Here is a 22,626-nt window from a genome sequence, read left to right on the forward strand (position 1 = left end):
CGTCCCCCCCCCCCTTCAGGTAAGGGCCTGCCCCCGGCCGCCGCCGGTTCCCGCGGGGGAGCTGCGGGCACCCCTCGCTGCCCGAGCCCGTGGTGCTGCGCGGCCGGGAGGGAGAGAGAGGGAAGAGTCCCTTGGTCGGCAGTGCGGGGCCGGGCTGGCCAAGCACCGGCTCCTCCGCCCCTTCTGATCCCACCCATGTATTTATGTAGATACGGAGCCCTCAGCACAGGACAGCCGTGGACTTGTTGGAGCGGTTGTGGTCCAGAGGAGGGCCACAAAAGTGACCAGAGGGATGGAGTGTCTCTGCTGTGAGGATAGGCTGAGAGAGTTGGGGCTGTTCAGCCTGGAGAAGAGAAAGCTCGGGGGAGACCTTATTGCGGCCTTTCAGTACCTAAAGGGGACTTATAAAAATGATGGGGACAAACTTTTTAGTAGGGCCTGTTGCGATAGCACAAGGGGTAATGGCTGTGAACTAAACCAGGGTAGATTTAGACTAGATAAAAGGAAGAAATTTTTCACCATGACAGGGGTGAAACACTGGAGCAGGTTGCCCAGAGAGGTGGTAGATGCCCCATCCCAAGAAACATCCAAGGTCGGGTTGGACAGGGCTCTTGAGCAACCTGATCTAGTTGAAGATGGCCCTGGTCACTGGGGGATTGGACTAGATGACCTTTAAAGGTCACTTCCAACCCAAACAATGCTATGTTTCTATATTAAAGTGCCTTCAGAGTGATTTAGCCATGCTTTTGAACTGACTGGTCCTTGGCCAAATGATTGCCAGCACATGTGGATTTACCATATCTTTAAGATGAGGTGTTGACGTGCTTCTGTGGTGTGGGACTGATACACAGTTAGGTGTATGGTGGGTTTTACTTTGTGGTGGCGGGGTTGGCTGAAGCACCTTCCTACTCATTCCTGTGCTCAGGCTTAGAAAAGGGAGATGGGGGGTAGTTCCTTGGCTGTCTTGCTGTGGACACCTCCAGTGTCCTCCTGGTGCAAGGAAGCAGGGGGGAAAGAGGGGCAGGGGGGGGGGGAAGCCAGCATTGCTGAGAAAAATATGCATGTAACTACTGTTTTAATGATGACAGTAATGGTAGTATCTGCACTGTCAGCTCTGGAAAGGAAATAAAGTAACTACAGTGGAAATCTGTAGGAGTCTGTATTCAGAAGCACTAGTAGGTGTCGCAAGGTGCTTAAAGTAATTGCTCGGGTAGTTCTTCCAAGTAAGATGCAGCTTCCTCTTAAATCTAGGCTCCGATCTTTCAAATACTGATGCACAGGCTACCTAAGCAATTGCACGGGCTCTGACTTCACTGTGACTGCTCCCATGCTTAGGTACGAGTGAAAGCTGCGGGGAACAATGGGACTGGAGAGATGTTACAAAGCAAGTGTCGGTTACTTCATGCTGCAAAGGAAGCAGTGTTCTGTTAAACAATGGGCTAGAAAGCGCTTTCGTAATTGCTAGAAAACCATCTAGTTCTGTTTCTTAATGTATTTCTGGTATAAACAGTACGTATTCAGCATTTAATTATGATGCAATGTGCTACTCTCTTAGCTCCTGGACTTTGTTTCTTCCAGGTACTTCCAAACTGTAAGCAAAAGAGGATGCTAGCTGAAAAGGAGCAGGAACTGTGGAGTGTATTAATTGCAATATATTATCTCACTAGCTGATAGCCCTTGCTTCACCATGATATTATCAGCAATTTTATGTTAGTTTCTGGATACAACACAGACTACTTTAAAATCTAGACCCATGGGGCATCTTCTGTAAGGAGTCTGCTGCATGATTCTTCTTGAAAACACAGGAGTTTAGGGTGAAATATAAAGGTCTGATCTCCTTAGACCTTTAACATTCCTTTCACTTGGAGATTTGTCTCAGACCATTGTAAACAGTGACTTAGGTTGGGGACTGTCAGTAACAAAACTACTGTTTTCATCCAAATATATTAGGGATCCTGTTTGACACCCATTATATTCCCTAGGAATAGTTCCAGTGTGGGCAGTATTATTTGGATCAGATCCCCAGGTGATACTGTTAATGAGGTACTGGAGTGGTAATTTCAGATGCAGTGGATCTTGGGCTTTAGGGTAGTTTTGCTCCAAAACTATCACTTTAAGTGCATCTTTATCTCTTCAGATGAAAATACACAATCCACAGAATATTTTTTGTATTTAAATGTAGAAGACAGTTTAGCAATTGAGCATGTGAAGGAAACCTTAGGATGCTTAGCAGAATTAACTGTTTCTTGTCTGTCAGCCTCCAAGTAGAATATGTAATAACAATAAGCAAACCTATCGTGTACTTGTTTCAGGCTATTTTGGCCCAAATCAAGGTGCTATGATTACTTATATCAGGAAGCCGAAGCACTTCTGAAAAACTTTCCAGTTCAAGCTACAATTTCATTTTATGAAGATTCAGATAGCGAAGATGATGAAGATGAACTGGAACAAGATTCAAGAACAGAATCAGATTGCTGATTGCAGGAAAGGCCAACGCAACTTCTAAGACTTAATTTAAACTTAATATAAAAATGTATTATAGTATTTTTAAAGATAATTTATTTGTATGTAAGTTATTCTTAATAAAACTGAAATGTTTTGTAATTTTATCTGAGCTTTTTTCCTTTGTTCTATTCTTGTCCTGTTTTAGGCAGGGAAAGTATTGATCAGTATTTTTTATCTGAGGTCCTGTATTTTGTAGACCACAACTTGGACATCAATTTTAGGAAGAGAGAACGGATGCCTTTCTTTAAAGGGCTCTATGGTTATGTGACTTCCTCAAAGTTGGAGGACACAAGGAAAGCTTTTTTCACTGATTTAGTAGGCTCCATGTGGAAGCATATCACAGAATCATTGGATGATGTATTCCAGTGTTGTGCCTGCTGTTACAACAGAGTTTCAAACATGGAAAAGAGAAATGATAATAGCTGTTTTCCAGATGTAGAGAAGGGTCCAAATTCTGCTTGAGTTTTTTCTTTTAAAAAGGGGGTTTGCCTTAAGTCACTCATGCTCTCTTTGTCCTGGTTTGAGTGACACAGGACTAATTTCTTTTCTAATACTTGGGAAAACTGCACTTTTAGAAGACTCTAGTGTCTGAATTGGTGAAAATACTTTATAGCCAGCTATGGTGTGTGGGTTTCAAGGTCTCAGTGGTTTTGAGCTCAGGAGGTGCAGGGATGAGCAGAAGCGACACCCGGGCACTTGACCCAAGCGGGCCAACAGGGTTATTTCATACCATGAACATCACATTCAATATAAATTAGAAAGTTTGCTGAGGAGTTCTCTCTCTCCTTTGATGGCTGCGATCCTGAGAACTTCTTGCCCTGGTAGAGGACCCCTGAGCCCTTCCCTTCCTCCTGAAGCTGTAGCACTCACTGTGTCCCACATTTGCTGTCAATGCTGGGAGTGCACAGCTTCCTACTGACAGAATTGGCTGAGTATAATATTTGTGTATTTTATACTGGTACCAGGATCAATATTGGTTCTTTAGTGCTATTTACATTAATTATCTAATCTTATTCTATAAGATCTGTTTATATTTCAACCTCCAGGTTTCCTTGTTTTTTCCCTGATTCCCCTTCCCAGGTGGGGAGGGGTCATCAGGTGATAGAATGACTGTCTAAATGTCAGTAAATTGTCATGGGTTCCTCAAACAGTAACACTCACGTACATAAATACAGTATGAAACAATCAATTTTGTTTGCAAAGTGGACATCAAGAAATGAGAAAAAAAGATCCAATGTGAGTTGTTTTGATTGTGAGGTGTTTTTTGGTTGGTTTTTTTTTTTTTTTTTGACAATCGAAGCAAAGTTTGGTACCAATCATCGTGCAGGCCCAAGCCCCTCAAGAAACAACAACAACAAATAAAAAATCCCAAACTTTAATTCCAACGCCAGTACCTCTGTCAGGTACACCTTGTGTACATACCTAAAGCGGGCCCGACGCGGTAGCAGGGATGTCGAGTCCCAGGCGGTCTTCACCGAGTCCCGCCCCCCAGTTTGTGACATAAAACCTCCGGGAACTGGCTGGAGCCGTTAGCCGTTTGCTGCTGGTGCCTGGCCAAGCCGGCGTGTCATTCGAGGGGAAGGTGCCTGCGCTGCTTCGCTCGCCTGGCGGCGCTCTCCCAGACTCCCGCCTGCGGGAACATAAGCCTTTCTGCGTAGCGCCTGTGACGCTTACCTTGCTGGGCACCTGCTTAGCTGCGTCCTCTCCCTCTTGCTGTAGTATTTTCAAGTGTATGTGGAGACTAAAATAATCCCTCGTGCAGTTTAATTCATCCGGGCTGACTTCGCTCATACAAGTGCTTCTTCTGTATGCTGTTCATTTTTCTGGCTACTGTAAATCCTTCACATTTTGTCTTGTTCCATATGACTGTGGGTTTCTATTTTATTTTTTTTAACTCCCGAACTATGGAAGGATACGGTGTGTAGCTGTGTTTTCTTGCTTGTTTCGGGCGAGGGGGCTGGCTCAGCTGTGTCGCTGAAAGATGCTTGGTAATTCTCGTTTTAGAAGGTGGTGGGGATAGAGCTTGCTGCTCTGCCTCCCCGGGCTGTGTCGGGGTTCCTCCTGTGCACTTTCTGCTTGAAATTACTGCGCACCTGTTGGGCTTCATCTTCGGAGGGGTTTTGGGGGCACTTGGTGTCAGCAGACCTTGCTTGGGACGGAAACTCATACTGAAGTAGCATCAAGGGATGTGGGCTCTTTAGTTTTCTCGCCTCTGGTTTTGCTGCAGTTTTGTAAGACCACAAATCTTCAACCCTGGTCCCTGCTGTTGGAGTTTGGATCAGAGGAGTTCCCAGTCTGTGGTGCTGTTGAAAAGGAAGGTGCTAGACACCCTGAAGATCTTGCTCTGCCTTTCAGGGCAGGCCATGGCTAATGCATCCCTGGTAAGCTGGAAGACTTCGATCCCAGCTTTCTCGGGGTGAGATTTCCAGTTGCTGTAGCCTTGCAGAAAGTCTTTATGAATGCTGTGAAGGTGAATTTTCCTACTTTGTTGTACCTGGCCGTGATTTTCAGATCTCTTTTTTTCTTGTTGCTTATAGGTTTCCAGGCCATACCTCAAATGATGCTGATAAAAACTTTTTACCACCACAGCTGGACTTGGTATCTGCAGTTTGCTTTGGGAAGAGTTATCTAAATGTTTGTTGATGTTCAATAATTCCCTTGTCTGGGTTACTAGATAGAATGCTTCCTTAAGCACCCTTACTGCTGAGTAGGGCTCCCAAATACCAGTGAAGAATATGGGTTGTGTTATTCCTCGTTTTGTCTGAGTCCTCCTAGGGAGCTTAGAAAAGTATATTGAATGTCTCTTTATTCCTTTAGAGTTTGATACATTTGTTATTACATTTGTATGTTTGTACATTTGTTATTTTTCAGGTACCCTTAAAACCAGGAAGGAGTCTTATGGATTGGATTCGACTAACTAAAAGTGGGAAGGACTTGACTGGTTTAAAAGGGAGGCTAATTGAAGTGACCGAAGATGAGCTTGCTAAACACAACAAAAAGGAGGACTGCTGGATATGTATAAGAGGTTGGTTGCTGTGATGTTGCTTCTACATTTTTTGCCTAGCTTCTCTCTTCTGTACTTAAAGCAGAAGCAACAAAACCCAAACAACAACAAAAGCCACACCCCAAAACAAACTATGTACCTTCTATGTTTTGGCCAGGTGTAATCTTGACATAATTGGATACAACTTTGTTTAAGTTAGAGATTTTGTGTCACAGGGATTTTTTTTTTTGCTTTCAAGCTTTTCTTAAGAAGTCTTCCAAGTGGGCATATTTTATGCCTATTGTATGTCTGCATACGAAAATAATAAAACACAAGGTTGTAGGTAATGCCTCAAGTCACAAGGGCTTAACAAGAATAAGGCATTGAAAATGCTGACATGTACTTACGCTCCTCAGTCTTGGAGATTTTATTATCCTTAGCAGTTGCCTATTTTTAGTGATTGCTTTAAAGATCTAGAGACTTTGAAGAGACTTTGACATCCAAGAAAAGTGTGACTTAAACCTGTAGAGTGGCCTTTGGGAAATAAGTGTGCAAGCCCACATACTACTTCGTAAAACTTAGCAGGGTAAATGACATTTGCTACACAGAGTGATCATAATCTCTATCTAGCATAACAAATGCCTGTGGTAACTAAGATATTCTATTTATGTTACTATTTTTATGAAAATATAGCTCAGAAGTTGAAAGTATCATATAAGTTAACAATGTGTGAAAGGTGGTTTGGAGCAATAGCCATGGCTAAAATAGTATTTTCAGTGCTGAAAATGAAGTTTCTAGTTGTCTTACAGAAAGGAGTAAAATGTTTGCTCTCCAGTTTAGTCATTTAGAGGCTAAAATACATTAATATTGCCTTAAATTTGTTATGAGATAGCAGGACTTCTATGAAGATAGATGAAGAAGATCAGAGTAGCTAATGTGACGTTTCTCTAGGAAGAGTGGTTCATTTAGTGGTAACTTTGATCTAGTAAGGAACAGTGTTGATATTTGACATAATCTCTGAACTCCAGCAAAAGTTAAGAATTTCTCTGTGAAGGCGATTGTGTTTTTGTTGGGTGTTAAAGGGGATGAGAGTGAAAGCAAGGGTAAAATGTTGTTCAATACTGGCTTTTCAACAAAATAATAGGATTGTTAATGCTCTGTGTGCTGCTTTTGCACATGCTAGCAAAACTATAGTGGGAGGACAGCTAAAGAAAGCTTATTTACTGTGGAGGTCTGTGTTTTGGTTTTTTTTATCTCTGAAAAAGGGACATTTACTACTGCAGGCAGAATCACAGCTTAAAAACGCTTCTGTTTTTAGTCTCTTATTCTCCCTTGACTGCATCTCTGAGATTATTTTTTACAAGAACTCCATCATGCTGCTTCTGTATTTCTCTTTAAATTTTTCCATCTCTCCCTTTCCTTTGTTCTGGGACTACTAATGAAAAAAACAGCATAACTGAGAATCCTGGTAGATTATCTGTAGACCTGATATGTGGACAGGTGGTAAAATAAAACAGTCATGGAAAAGCTAAATGAGGGCTCTGCATTGGTAGTTAGACTGTCTTTATAAGAAAGAGCAGAAATTGATGAGAGGAATGTGAAGTAAAAGAAGAGCAAGAGCTTACTTTGTTCAAAAACCCGGTATGATGATCATCAAAGAAAGCTGTCATATAGGCCACAAATTCATATATAAAGTGGGATGTCAGGAGAGTTAAAAAAAGCATGAAGGGTAGGTATATAAATGATATTTCTTTTTCTCCTGCAAGTTTGCTGGTAAATCAAGCATTTGACTAATGTTCAGGAGGTCCTAACTGTGTAGATACTTATATTTTATTGCATGCAGTAATCAGTGTTGCACGCAAGATGGCATAGTGGATACATATATCATGTCAGTAAAATATGCAAAGATCCTTCCTTTGTTGTCTGGGATGATTGTTTTTACCGACTAGGATTGTCCCAAGTATGTCTCCCCCAAGCCAAGTGCTGAATGCCTGCCTCTCCTTCTGAAGCAATTAATGTACACTTCTTAATGTGTTAAAAGCTTCTTATGAAAGCACTGGCACAGTTCCGCTTCTGGTAGCTTCCTGTTTTTGATAATGTTACACATCTTTAAATATTCTGTGAAATAGGCCTGCAATAGTTCTGTTAGCAGCAATATATCTGTAGTTAAAACTGTTTATAGCCGCATTGTCCATGCTCTAATTAGTCTGGTTGCATAGCAACAATAGGTAGACTTCATCATTTCAGATCTATGAAGAAGCATTGTTTTATCTCCCTGGAAATACTAAGAATATCGCTCATGTAGAAGGAATGCTGAGACCTTTTACTGGGGCAAATTTGGTACCAGAGTTGTAAGCCTCTAATGAACATAGGCTATGTTTAGATTTTTGTGTTGCTGAATCTGCGAATGGAAGTTTTATTGCTGATGGTAGCAGTTTTTCCGTATGGGAGGCAGTTCATTCCTGTAGGCATTTTATTCCATAGGTGATTCTATGATGGGTGGTAGGGAAACAACTGTGACAGCACTTTAGGAGTAACTTAAGTGGAAGGGAGAGTGAAAACAATTCTCTCTGCTAACTGGCACAATTTTATGTCTCCGTTTAAACCAGCCTCTGGTTCTTTTACCCCCTAGCTAGGATGCGTGATGTTCAACTTCAGGGGTTTATTTTACTAAAGTCTTAACCCAGCAGGTGTCTCCAGATGTTCACTGGGACACGTGGTATGGCATTGTGGGATTTGCCTCTCTGTGTAATAAAATGTCTTGTGCTCTATACGATTGTGTAACTTATGTTTCTGGTTTTGGAAAGTCACACTGTTTGTTCCGATCATGTCTACTGTTTGCCACTACAGTGTTTAATATGCATTAACCTTTCCACTGGTTTTGGAGATAGGAGTGATTGTAGTGGTTGTAGAAATGCTGTTCATGTTTTCATATTCCGTTTCCTGCAGGTTTTGTATATAATGTCACACCATACATGGAATATCATCCTGGTGGTGAGGATGAACTGATGAAAGCAGCAGGAACTGATGGTACAGATCTCTTTGATCAGGTGAGAACCACTGGCATCAAATGACACTTGCTTACCAAAAGGTATTTTGAAAAACACATGTTTTCTGATTGTTTTTAGGGCATTCCAGTGGAAATGGTGATTTGAACTTTTTCAGGTTTAGAGAAGGGCAGTGGGTTACTGCTCAGAATGGCACTTCTGTGCTGAAAGAGGCATGTAGTTTAAACTTTGTACCAAAAGACAATAACAAAAATGTCACTTTATGTTGTTGGAATGATGCTTCAATTTGACCATTTTATTAAATTAATTTTTTTAGCAGAAATGGCAGTAAAGCTAGCAACAACTTGGGATACCACCTTTTTAATAAATTACTACAATGACTAATTGCTCTTGCTTGAGAGGCATTTTCTTCTCAGAACTTTCACTTTTTGAAAAATGCTTGTAGTATTCTTTTGTCTGTTAACTTGACTGCTGCATTGCCAGCAAACAATGTACTAAGAAAAAATGCTGGGACTGCTATTAACTGTGAACAAATCACAAGATAACAGTTGGTCTCTTCTTTGTTTACCATTTCTTTAAATGTTTTGAAAAGACTGAGAAAATAAATGGTCTGCAGTATGGGTGTACTTTCTGTAAGGAAATGCTTGCTGTACCAGCACTGCTGAGTTGGTGTTTTTTAGAAACAGACATTCTTTGAGTCTCCTCAGCTCACAAGGTCTGTCTGAGAAACTGGGAAAGAGCAGAAAGGAAACCTCCTCTCTTTCCGAAAGGAAATCTTTTACCTCTCTATAGGTTGTGCGTCACAGTATGTTATGCCTTTATTTGCAAAATGTTTTTAACAATGAATGTAAGTAAAGATGTGATGATGTTTTAGCTTTATTAAGTTTATCTTTGGTTAATCCTTTCACAAATGAAGTGTTGAGTTTGGGCATAATTCTCTAGTTTCAAGACATTTGGAATTTCTGTCCTAAAAGTTCATCCAGTATCAAGTTGTGCCCTGGAATTCTGTAGCTGGATCACTGTCAAGCATTGTATGATGTACTCAGAAACAGGAGTCTTAACATCAGGAATAATTGGGGAAGCCCCTCAGGTTGTCAGCAACTTCAGATACATACTTGCCACAACACTTGTTTTTTGAGTTTGTTTTGTCATGGGAGTGTTCAGATCCTTAAAATACACTGTTCACGTTCTTGTTTCTGGCTGATATCTTTTCTGTTCTGGAGGGATTTCTGTTGTTATCCCCTCTGCATTAGCATTCTGTGTCTGTCAGATATTGATCTCTTGAAGAGTTTGGTAGGTTGCTAGTGTTTCTCAAGTTTTTGGAAAAATTAACTGTCATTCACAATCCTTAATTTCTTTCTGTCATCTGTGTATGAGGAAACTACAACTTATGCATGGGATTTTTTATCTCATCTCCTTAGCTTGTCCCATTTAAATTTTTTATTTTTAAATCTCTACATTCCATTCAAATTTGTCATGCAGCACTTTGTTTCCTTTTCTCTTCTTGTGATGTTATCCTGGATGCCCTGCTAGTATTGGCTTTTCTGCCATCCGTTTCCTCTGCAAGTTCTCCAGTTCTGGTCTGTAAAGCTACTGCTTTTTCTTCACTTTATTTGACTTTCTAAAATAGGCAATGTCCAAATAATTCAGTGATAGTATGACAGAAACAAACAAATACACCAACTGGGTAGGAAGTATTTGCGTGTCTAAACCACAAATACCTTTGTCTTTGTGTCCTTCATCCCTTTTCCCTTCACTTGTATCTAAACAGGACTAATTACCCTTGTGATAAAGACAAGGTCTTTATTCTGTTAATTGCGTAGCATCCATCATAAAAATACTCTTCTGAAATATTTTCTGTAGCTCAAGGTTATGATGTTCAGATACTGCAAAGCATAAAAAGAATAAATTAAACTTTGTCACTTTTTCATGGTCCTATTTTTTCACTTAATTACATGCTGTCTGTAATAGAAGTAAAAATAAGTACTGAACAACGCAATAATGAGTGTCTGTTTTAAAAATAAATCCGCTAAATGAATTTCATTAGCCACTGTACAAAAATGAACTTTTCTATTTCAGTGTGTAGAACAACATAGTAAGAATAACAAATTTTGTGAAAACCAATTTTGTTAATATAGGTTCATCGTTGGGTCAATTATGAATCCATGCTGAAGGAATGTCTTGTTGGGAGAATGGCTGTCAAGCCTATTGCTGCTCCAAAAGGTGAGGCTTTTAAGAATGAAATGGTTTCTATTATGCGTTATTCCAAAATTATCTGGAAATGATGAGAAAGCCTAAATCATCATATTTCCAAGGAGAGTCTCTGTTCTTGCGTAGAGATGAAGGCTCTTGCATATAGTAAATCTTTTTACAACAGATAACCTGAAGATGAAACTATTTTATACATTAAGACTTCTATAAGTAATGTACTTCTACATTTCTTCTTTTTTTCAGTCATCAAAAAACAGATATGTGTGTTTCATGTGCATATGTATTTAGAAATAATTTTTTTTTCCCCCAAGATCCCTCTTTCCTCTTCTGATCCCAGGGGACAAACTGTCACAGGTAGTGCTCTCATCTTAAAATAAAAGGCAGTCTTTTCAATCTGGTGATTTCAGCACCATAGCGAGATCTGGCGAGTTGCATATGTATTGAGGTATTTGAATACACTTTATGGACAGTTACCCTTTCCAGAACACTTTATTTGGTCCTTTAGTTTGAATTACTTGCAGAAAATTTTGCTGATACAACAGACTCCTCAGAGCCAGGACAGCAAGAGATGTACTATGTAGTCTTAAAATCCTGGTGGTGGTTTCCAGAGACTTTAATCTTCAGTATTTGTTCTGATTTGTAGGCCACAGCAAAAATTTCTTATACCTAGGAAGCAGACACTATTACTGAATATTGCCCCTTAGCAAAACTATAGTGAAAGCACGAAAGAATTAACGTTTGCAACTATTTTTCTCAAATTCTGTGGCATCCTTTGGTTAACAAATTCGGCCATCTCATGTAGCTCTTCAACTTCTGACAAGGTGCGCTGCATAGTTGTCTAGTGGTTAGGTTGCATCACCTAGCAGTTACGTTGAGTTTGGTCTGTACATGAAGGGGAATAATATTTTACATTTCCATGTTGCTAGGTAGCTGATTCCAGTGTGGAGCTTCTAATGAAAATGCTGCAAAGTATGGAGAAACCTTGACAGCATAACTGCTTTATGAACTTGAGGTGTTACAGAGAAGTTACTGCTACTTTGTCAGCTGAGTTAAAAATTTAGAAGTAAACCTGACTTATGACGATTTCATTAATCTAACTTTTCTGCAACTGAAAGGAATTCTTCTAGCAGCCAGTCAGTAAAAACCAAACATGTCTTTGCCCTTGCCAGCTATGACAGTCCATTTTCTGCTCTTCACTTTTTCTGCTTTCCTCCGTAATGTGACTGTTCTATCCATTTTGCTGTAGTAACATTTGCAGGATAAAGGTTGCCAACTGTATAAAACCAGTTCTCTTGCCTGTGCCTCTTTTAGCCATTTCAGGCTTGAAAAAATGTAATTTCATCAATTAAAAAAATCAAACTGATTAGACTGAATTTGCTGAAAATCTTCACTATAAAATTCTCAACGTTTACTTTGATTCCTGGTAGGTTGTGTATCCTCCTCTTTTAAATCATGAAAACTGCAATTGACGAACTTCACTATCAGCCAGCAATAATTCTAGTCTTGCATCCTTCTAGAAGATCACGTTCAGCAAAGTTTGCATTTAAAAACGGAAGACTAAAATACTAAGTTAAGGTGCATATTTTTGAATGTAGGATTAAATGAGGACATAAGTATAGAGAAAAGACAGGACTTCAAATCGGAATACATTGCTTTCTTTTTGTGGCAGAGGATGAGTGGCAGTAGTATTGGTATGTGCTGTTTGGTACAGTCTCAATCCAGTGCAAATAAGACCACTGTAGGTTTGTTGGGGCGTTGCTGGAAGATTTGTGGTTGTTTAGCTTAGTTTTTGTTTCCTGTGTTCTGGTGGGTTTTTGGAAGATGGTACAATTATTGGCTCACAGAACTGTTTAAGGAAGCTGATGCTTGTCCTTGCATACTCCAGGTTTTTTTTTAAGAAAGAAGAGTCTTTTGAAGATGCTGATGATAGTTAATGTTTTGTCAATTTGTCTTTTGGGAATGCTGCTTGATGGTGTGGTGGTGACTAATGGGAAATTCCGAAGTGCCCCTTCTGTGGAGTTACAGTGAAGCTGTGCACTGAAATGTGTAGTGTTTGTACTTGCTGAGAAGGCCAATGCAGTAACTACAGCAGTACCCAGGCATGTAAGAGATGATTTCAGTATCTCCCTCAGCAAACCTGTACAGCATTAAACTGCTTGCCTTCCCTTCAGGGTACTCAGCTGTAGACATTAGCATGGACATCAGTTTGTTGTCTGGTATCTTTTAATACTTCTAATGTTTCTCATAGACATATGTTAGTATATGTCCCTATGTTACTTCGGTGGTAACGTAACTCGGGAGTTGGAATGCATGTTGTACTGTTAATTCGGGGAGATTGGGCTGAGAGCTATGGTGTCATCCAAGCAAGGGAGAATGGGCTGTGTCTTGGAAATGCCTCAAACTATTGTTAAAATTGCAATGGCAGTTTCAGTGCAGTGTGTTTAAATGTAATGAAATTAGAGTAGACTTTTGAAAACAAAAAATTACCTTTAATTAGAAAGGAGTTCTTGTGAATGACTTCCCTGTCCTGACAGAAAGCTCAAAGTGGTGTATAGCAGAATACACAGACAAATACAGCCTCAGTCAAAAATTTTGAGTGAAATGTGCCATGCATCTTGTGGGTTGGTTGTTTTTTGTGGGTTTTTTTTCACCCTATAGTGGCACAACGTGAAAGCCTCTGATGCAGGCAGTTCTTGGTGAGCTCTGAAGTAATTTTGCAATACTGTATGCTTGGTGCTTTGTTCCAGGAGCCTTTCCTTCACTCCTCTCACAGTGGCATTTTTCCTCTAACACTGGCTGCTGTCGTGTAGAGCTCTGGGAGGGATTCAGAAGAACGAGGAAGAAACATTCATGTTTTGGTTTTCATAAAAGAGCAGGAAGAACACGTTGGTTTCTTCCACTTCCCTAAACCTAGCTTCCATAAAAGAGAATATAGAATGGACCTTCATATTGGGACACTGAGATGTGCAATGTAGAGAAGGCAGAAAGGGGCTTGGGTACATCCAGAGGACTATGTCCCACAGACTTGCTATAAGCAGAAGGATACGTGGCTGAGAGGTGCAGTGCCTTTCCCCTGTAATCGCGCACCTTATATATGAATTGACGCTATGTAATTCACCTGCTTGGTCATTATCTTCTTTTCTTTCTGCTACTATTTGTTTGTTTATTTGGAGTAGTTGCAGCATACTGTAGTTTTAATGAAAAACTCAGATAATAACTTGTCATATAAAACCGTTTGACAGAAGGAGCTTATAGGAAGATTTTATTTTTCCTGGGTTTCTGCCAAGGATTGGGTTTAGATTGCCAAGGATTGGGTCAGTCATATTCAGTGTGTACTCTGGGTTGTCGTGAGGCAAGTGTCATTGAAAGTCTGACAGATTTAGCGAGCTTCTTAGCTATGAAGTTTATAATTGCACAAGATAACATATGATGTCTGTTTTGAAGTGCAAGAGTTCTTGTATTTCCTACCCTTTAGTGCTGTGCAACTTTTGGCATTTTTAACGTAGTATTTTTTTAATTTTACATAATCTTTTGGAACGGTAGTCAGTGCTGCATTTATTTGTGACTTCTTGATATCTGAAGTGTCATCTTTAATCTAGTAATGTTTTGGAAGGTTTATTTGGAGATCCTTACTTTGGCTTATTTCTTTAGCATGATGTGTACAAGTACTGTGCTGTAACTTCTTACTGTCGTGCTCGTTGTTTTTTTCTTAATGCTTGTAGAGATTTCTTCTACTCTGTCTGAAGAGAAGAAACAGCTTAATGGTAAGTATTCACCTGGAGTGAGGTGGGGAGTGAATCTCAAACTTATTTGAATATTATTGAATGAGCAGTGTTTATCCAGACTTCTCTCTGTCTTTATGTTTGAATCTGATGTTGATGCTGTAGTGATCTGTGGAAACTACAGAAGGCAAAATCCTAATAGAGTATAGTGAATTCAGTGTTTAAAAGTATTGTAAGACTGCAGTAGAGTAGTATAGATAAGGGAGGTATGAGATAGACAAGCTTTCTGCTCAAGTTGGACAAGATAGGTCACAAATTACTGTGTGCTATGAAATCTGCCACTATAGAATTGCAGGCTTTTTGATCCTTCTCTATATCAGAAAAGCTAGGTGGCCATCGGGCTGGAGTAGCAGAGACAAGACAAAATCTTGGGGAATGCTTGGAATTAATAAATCTCTACTAAAAGCTGGAAGGTTATCACTGAGAAACGAGATGAAATGGAGATGAAATAGAGCTGATCACAGCATGACTGAACTGCTTGAGATGTAACTGTGAGAAAGATGTATGTTAATTGTCAGCCTGGTCAAAGAGAAGCAGGTATAGTCTTGTGAATGTATCAGGAGGTTGATGGTAGTCCTTGTAGAGGTGGTGAAGCATTCAAGCCTTCACTGAGCCCTTCCTTGAGTATTGGAGGTAGCTTTCGTTGCCAGTGATCAAGAACATACATGTGATTTTGATTCTTTTAGGGGAGTGTTATGGACTGATTAGCCATATTAGTATAAGATGCTTCCTAAAAGAATGTGTCTTATTAAGTCCCATCAAATGAGGTGTGATGGGGGTGTGTTGGTGGGGCAAATAAGATCAACACCTGTGCAGGGAAATAATACAATTTTAACTCAAGGCTGACCTATTGGCGTGAAAGGGGACACGTGCAAATTGGTCGTGGAAAAGTCTAGGCTGAAACTTTGGAAAAGGAGTGTAGACCAGTCAAATTTTGGAGTGGCACGAAGAGCAGAAACCTGGATGTGTCTTAAGATGAAGCCAGAGGAGTTCTCAGGGTGGTGTCCCAGCAAGTCCAGGCACAGTGATGGGAAGATAGCTTGTTCATGCTTTCTCTGGTGAATTTGAACTCCCACTTGGTTTCTTTTTTCTCGTACTGTCTTCCTTGCCCTTCCCGTTTGTGTTCTGTGAATGTTGTATTTGACTGCTGAAAGGCAGTTTACCTTTTAGTATGCACAAGCATTGAACTACACAAAAAGTTAAACATATGTCAGATAAAAGTAAGCAAGACTGATTTTATTTGTTCCTGTTTTGCTCTATAGCCTTATGAGATGTTAAGCTAAACTCTGTCAGGGTCTGCTGCCTGACTTTCCTTTTTTTTCTTCAGCAACGAACAAGTTGCTGGAACTTGTTAATCTTGCTTTGAAGGACTTGGGGAATTAGAAAACAAAACTCTGCTTTACTCAATCAGAATGCTATCACTAGCAGCTAGTAGTCATTAAATACATGATAAATATTTTGTATTCAAAAGACTAATTTTACCATCTATGTCAATATTGTTCTCCTCTTGTCTATTTTGGTTCATAAATTCCTTAGTCTTTGTGCTTGTCTAGCTGTCCAGAGCTTTCCTATGCATCTTTCCTATACAGAGTGGATCCAGGTAAAGAGAAATCAGTGATAATCTCTCTTCTGTCTTGCTTCCCCTCCTGTTCCTAGCAGTAACTTTTTTTGTCCTGTTTATGTGACTTCTCAGGAGACATAGGAGATGATTCTAATGGTAGTTTCCAACGAAATTTCCAAAATAGTGTTGCTTGATTGTTACATTCAGTTTGCCTACTTGGCAAGACTTTTTCCAAAATAGGAGAGGTGATTTCCTGAGGTTAACTTCCGTGAGGTTTTTCATATTCAGTTGTTGTGTCTCAGTGCTTAGCTCTTCTAAATGTAAGTCAGAATGAGTCTAGAAATACGCATTGCTGTCTGAAAGTATGAAAGAGAAGCCTATGGCATGGACTGTGATTTTTCAGTAGTTGTTGGCACTAGTGGAGGCATTTTTGTCTTATCAATCTAAAATGTATAAATAATAATTGTATTTGGAGTGTGCTCAGATCAATCAACTTAAATGTATCCTTGATTTTTGTGAACATCAATTGTATGTAATGTTAGGGGCAATTAAATGTGAAGTCTTCAGAATATATTGCTAGTGATAACAGTCAGCGTGGGTGTAGCCTAATGTGCTCTTCAGTGTCTGTTCATACTTGAGTTTCAAACAAAAGACATCAAAATTTCAAAATGCTGTCATTACCAAAGAATGCCTGAAAACTTCATATTTGTTTGAGAGCAAATATGTATCAAAGACATACTTTAAAAATATTCTTTTCGGCTATGCACTTTTGAGCTAAACTGAATTTCTCTTTCACCAAAACTATTATGACGATTTTTCTAATATTAATAGTAACAAAAAAAATGACTTGGGCAGTTCCACCATCTGAAAACAAGCTGGTGTGTAAGTATACGCACATCAGACCTTGAAAAAGCTTACAGTGTGGAAAAGGATGGTGAGAGGAGAGTTTGAGCTAGAGTTTCCAGTACAGAAAACTAAATCATGAGGTGCAACCAGCTGGAATTCTTTAGTGTAAGTAATGTAAGTGTTCCTATTTTTACTAGTAATATTTGGAGTTTACAAATATGGGTCAAGGTTGTTCTGGGCCTTCTAAGAGCAAAGAAAACAATAGGTACAGAAAGCTGTCAGAGCATCCTAAAGTAGTTTAAATTGGAAGGAATGTCTGGAACTTGTTTGGTCCCGTCTCCTACTTAGAGCAGGGTGAACTTTGATGCTAGATCAGATTGCTCATGAGCAATCCCACCCGCATAGGAAGTGAAGAAGTGTGTGTGGTATTTTGGGTTTTCTGCACCCTCCCTGCAGAATTTTCGCTGCTGCTTGCGTATTGCCTGTTGTCCTTCTCTGAGAAGAGTCTGGCTATCTTCTCTGTACTTCCTTCTCTCCCACGCTATCCCATGGGATTCTGCAAAGCAGTTCCCAGAACAAGCTGAAGTTTGTTATTGTGGGATGCAGAGTTGTAATTCTGCTGTTCATCCTGGTCACCTTAAACTCCTTCATTTCATGCCTGCCCACAGCCTTTGGTTTCACCACCAGCTTTTCTTTATCTGTGAGCACTGTGACCAATAGAGCGTGTTCCTTAATTGGTTCATTGATCACCTGAATCATTGTCTTTTTATTGCATTGTGACTTCTTGTTTTCCCATAGCATCTTACAGTATTTCAGAATAATTCATAATAACTTGGTTTGCCAGAATGTTCTTTTTTTATTGTGGCTGTTCATGTATTTCTGTTGACCTGCAAAAGCACACAGGAGTGTGTATGACCATGAATTCCTCTTATCCATAGAGGCCAACCGAAGCATATGATCTATGTCCTCTAGAAAGGCTTAGACTTTGAAAAGGCTTTTATCATGAGGTGATTGGTTTTCTTTTGCAATGATCTGACTGCTCTGCCATTTGTCTTCCTTGGCAGCTGCAGATGGTGTGTACTTAGGGGTAATTAAGGATCAAAGAATAAGTAATTACAGCGCATTTTAATTGCTTTGGGTTAATTCCCCCATCTGGATGATCAAATCATTTTGACAGATTGGATTAGACCAGGGTGGCTGTCTTTGTTTCTGACTACTTCCCACATGGTGGAGCCACTCAATTACTGTGTTTAAGTCTGTAGTCAAACTACAAAATTTACTGGCATTTAGAAGGTAATCATCTAGGTAATTGAGAATGCATGCGGTAATTGTTTTATGCATAGCCATTTCAGGTTTACAGGGTTTGCCTTTGAATGGGCTTGAAACCAGCGCTTACCAACTGTTATCTTATACCTCTGCCTAACCGTTGTCCAGAAAAACTGCTGTTCATGTGGTGTTACAAATCATACTATATTTCAGTCTGTGCAGCTTTCTCCGTCATGATTCTATATAACTTCTTTGCGTTGAAGTCGATGAAGGATGGCAGTTGCTTTTATCTGTCATCTCTGCCAAGTTTTTGCCAAATATGTTCAGTTTCTATTAGGGTAGAGATTAGTCCAGTTGACGTTTTCGAAGACTGACCAAGGGTTGCCTCCCAGCAAAGGCTTTTTCGGACTGTTTCATGTTGTTTAATAATGTTTAAGTGAGTAGCTGAATTCTGTGAAAATTCCTGGCAAAGTGCAGAGAGATTAAGGCTGATGTCTTTGCTTAACTGACTGACGTGAAATTTTACTTGTGCATTAGATTAGACCAGACATACGAAATTGAATTTGGTTATCTGAATTGTATAAACAAATAGTTCTGTTAAAGGAGATTCATTCAGATAACCTTTTTTTCCATGCTTCACTATCACCAAGTGTGAAAGCACAAGCTAATAACAGATGAAACTGAGACCAAGCTACACGTACCGAAAGGGCTGCATGCACAGGTTCTGTAGTATATGCAACTCTTAATTTCTGAAGTAGAACTTCATGTTCTAGTAGCCTACTCTAGAATGAAAAATGGATACTTCTGGCTGCCTGTGGAAATAAAGCCACTAAAAATTGTGGAGGGGTATTTAGAACACTCTTTTTTTTTTAAAAAAAAAAAAAAAAGATCCGATTATGATTTCTATTAAGTGAGCATCACAACGAATTTTTTAATGACTCTCTGCTCTTTGTAGGCATACTTCCTGAGAAGAAAGTAGTGGGTGCTTCTTTTAAAGATTTAACTCCAAGGTAAACCTTTGTCTTTCATTGTCTGTTGAACACTCTATTTAATAATTCTGTGTGGTTCTTAGTAAATGCGGACAACTTCTTCCATGGTTAGTTCTTCACGTTTCAGCTAAATCATTTATATCATTGCCGTCCTTTTATAACCAGGAAAGTTGGGGTTTAGGTTTAAACAACTTGCCAAAGGTATACGCAGATGATGATGCAAGGTTCTTGGCTTGCTCTGTTGGTTTCTAGCGCTTGCACTGCCTTGAATTGTATATAAATGTATGGCTTATATTTGCAGGCTCCTCAGCCTTGCTTCTTGAGAAAACTCCTGGAAAATTATTCCAACTGGACCAATTACTTTTTTGACTTTAGTTAATTTGTCCATAAACATATGAGTTCTCATGCCTTGGAAAAGTACTTAATTTCAAGCTGGAATATATTAAGATGTGATAGCTATATTCAAATTTCTACATTATGCAAAGCAAAGCAGGCCCTAAACCCCCCCTGTGATGTGCCTGCTGTTGCCACTGAGGTACCATTTTACTCTGTGATGCCTTGACTCACCAAGGTTCAGTTTCTCACTTTGCATTAAAATCTCCTGTGAATGTGTAATCTCTAGGCTAGTTACGTGCAGTCATATAAAATATTGTGGTTTGTGAACAACTGGAATGTGACTCATCTTCTGGAGTGCTCCACAAAACTTGCTGCCTTTCTTCCCACGTGTGTCTGGTGTGTTCTGGTGTGTGAGTGGAAGGTGTGCAGCCTTGAACTTGTTGGCTGTCAGGAGTGTCTGCTGGAGGGGGCATCCTCCCTATCTGCCGCCTTTTCTGGTCAAGGAGTTCAAAGAGTAGTTGGAAATGGTTAGGACATTGGGGAAGGGAGAAAACAGTAGCAATGTAGATGCGAGGGGTTAACTTTGTAGGGACAGAGTTAACTTTCACTGGCTAGGATTGCAACCCAGCTAGCAGTGAAATGAGAACATAGATGACTGTGGTGGAGAGCCAGGCATAAGATGGTCAGGTGTACGGTCCCCATGAAAACAGGTAGAGAAAGTAATAGCTGTTATGGGGTTGGACGGCTAAGTTTCTTCTTGGCAAGTGTAAGGCCGTGCAAACAATAAGCATTTGAAGGCTTTCTATTTCTTACCTTATCCTGGATTTATTATGAGGTTTGAGCAGCTTGGGAACATAGGAATAAAAAAATCTTGTATTGGGAGGATGAAGGGAACTGTGCTTTGTGGTATGTGCGTGAAATCTGTAACTCTCGGAAGCCAACCTGACTATTTCAGTTTTGTCTGGAGTCAAGATTTTAATCCTCTTGTTGGGGAGGTTCATATACTGCAAAGAGGATGCACATGCTTTTTACGTAAAACCAACGCCATATAATTTTAGCTACAATGTGCTTACAATCAGGACGCATAATTAGACTGTTGTTATTTTAATAGTCTTTTCAAAATTATTGGCTCCAGACTTATGTCTTCAAAAAATAGTAAATAATGTATTTGGCTTGTAAATTCATGAAAGAACCTCTGCTTGAAAACTGCTAGTTAAATATCTTTTGGTATGCCCAAAGAAAGTATATATTTTTTTCTTTACTGTATTTTTTGTTTTACAGTTATGACTGGTTTCAAACAGATAGTTTGATTACCCTTGTCATATATACTAAGCAGAAGGTAAGTGTATTTTATGAAAGGGAGAATTACAAGATCCAGTTGTGATCCAGCTTGAATTCTGGGAGAACTTTATTAAAATGGTTCTTTTTCCTTCTCTATGAAAGGATATGAATGCAGAGTTGGTGATAGTTGACTGTGAAGACAAACGATTAAGGGGAGAGATCATTGTGGGTGACCACTCGTATCTTGTGGAAGTTGGTAGGTACTGTAATTTTGCAGTTGAAAGTGCTGAATTTTCATTCTACTTTATTAAAACCCTCTCATCAGACCATATGTATTTTACATATACCAATTAATATTTTATTCCTCTTCCATTAGAGGTGATTACTTTAAAGTAACTTGATGTAAAGGAATTACATTGTTTATCAACTCAGATCTTCATTTGTTTACTATTTACTTAATTTTTTACATGTGGAATAAAGTGTAGTAAGAAATTGATGTAAAAGTTTTGTAAAATTTTTCAAGTGTGTTTCCAATAGTTATTAAAATGCCCTTATTCAAAAAGGGCAAATGGAATGATTTAGATGAGTCATTGTTAAAAGTAATGGGAAAAATTATGCCTTTCTTAATGTTACGTATTAAGCTTGCAGAAGTCATAAGTGAAATTTCAGGGCCAGATAAAGACGCATAGTGTTCTAGGCTCATTAGTTCAATTAGTATTCCTAGCCTTAAACTGTACAATGAGTAGACTGTAATTTTGGTTTTGCTTGAAGTGGAGATTGTCTCTCTTTATTTCAGACTTGGATCATGCAGTTCAAGAAGATATGGCTGGTAAGTTCTGACTCTTGCAGAACTTCTGCATCTCTTCTAATATCAGAATGTGGAACTTCAGTTTATTTTTCTGACTTGTCAGATACTTTACAGTTTTGCTTACAACCAGGTTCTGACACTATCAATTACATCAAACCTTAACATTGAATAAATTGTGGCATTTGGGCCTGTGAAAGTAATAAGTTGATGGTACTCTGATCCCTATTAGAATGACTAAATGTTAAAATAATTAGAAGTTAGTTCTGTTGTGTATTTTTAAACTGTTCTCTCCTTAGACTGGGATTTTCTTGGATTTAATTATTCATTCAAATGGTCTTGAAAAGAAAGGAAGTAGTGAATAGCGGTAGTTACCAATTTCCAGTAAATGAGGACTCTGAATTCATGAGCATTCTTTTTGACCAGATGGTCTGTGAAGCATTTTGCAATGTATTTAGTAAATAAGTGCATTAATTATGCATATTAAGTTAGTGCTTGTTGTTCTAAATGCACTGTAAAACATTATAAAGATATAGCTGGATGTACCTTTAATTTGATATTTTAATTTAACGGATTAATTCCGTGTGTCTTGAGAAATGACTTTTTCTTCTAAAATTTCATCATAATGGAGGAGTAAATGTGGTTTTTTTTTTGGACAAAATGTAACTAAAAGTAACAGTATGAAACCTTTTCTCTTTTAGTACATATTGCTGAAAAAGTTGGGAAAGTAGAGATTATCTTAAAGAAAAAGGATAATGTTCATTGGAAAATGCTGGGACAGCCCTTGGAGAGTCATAATACGTTTATCAAACGCACGGACAGAGGTAAGCAGTTTCATGGCCATGTTACCAACTGTTTTAAGACTTTTTGGCACCTGTTAGTCACATTTGGTTTCTCCCAGGATTTTCTTTTTCTGTATTCATACCTTCATTTCTTTCAGTAATGTTGTTGTTGAAAGCTGCTCAGGAATTCTCCTTGAAAGGGTTCAGCTTAGAGGTGTTTTTTTGCTTTGCTTTGTTGGTTTGTTTTGTCCCGCAGTGGAATTGGAGGCCT

General features: G+C 39.2%; 2 protein-coding genes across 3 annotated transcripts in view; both read left to right on the forward strand.

Annotated features, from left to right (window-relative positions):
* The first annotated feature begins 1,753 nt into the window (after positions 1-1,753).
* RIPPLY2 (ripply transcriptional repressor 2) lies at positions 1,754-2,478 on the forward strand. The gene is made up of 2 exons (XM_009887523.1): positions 1,754-1,767; positions 2,313-2,478. The coding sequence occupies exons 1-2, from the start codon at positions 1,754-1,756 to the stop codon at positions 2,476-2,478; spliced, it is 180 nt and encodes a 59-aa protein (XP_009885825.1).
* A 2,904-nt stretch (positions 2,479-5,382) lies between these two features.
* Positions 5,383-22,626, forward strand: part of LOC104288645 (cytochrome b5 reductase 4) — a 38,918-nt gene continuing 21,674 nt past the window's right edge. The window contains exons 1-9 of one of the 2 annotated variants that reach the window (XM_009887471.1): positions 5,383-5,530; positions 8,438-8,538; positions 10,635-10,719; positions 14,430-14,471; positions 19,118-19,172; positions 20,769-20,826; positions 20,931-21,024; positions 21,565-21,597; positions 22,275-22,397. In XM_009887471.1, the coding sequence (XP_009885773.1) occupies positions 5,404-5,530; positions 8,438-8,538; positions 10,635-10,719; positions 14,430-14,471; positions 19,118-19,172; positions 20,769-20,826; positions 20,931-21,024; positions 21,565-21,597; positions 22,275-22,397 (718 nt within the window). In that variant the 5' untranslated portion in view covers positions 5,383-5,403. The remainder of the gene's footprint in view (positions 5,531-8,437; positions 8,539-10,634; positions 10,720-14,429; positions 14,472-19,117; positions 19,173-20,768; positions 20,827-20,930; positions 21,025-21,564; positions 21,598-22,274; positions 22,398-22,626) is intronic. The other variant, XM_009887472.1, reaches the window with a different exon arrangement.

This window comes from Charadrius vociferus, unplaced genomic scaffold (assembly GCF_000708025.1).
Source record: "Charadrius vociferus isolate BGI_N301 unplaced genomic scaffold, ASM70802v2 scaffold185, whole genome shotgun sequence".
Classification (NCBI taxonomy): domain Eukaryota; kingdom Metazoa; phylum Chordata; class Aves; order Charadriiformes; family Charadriidae; genus Charadrius; species Charadrius vociferus.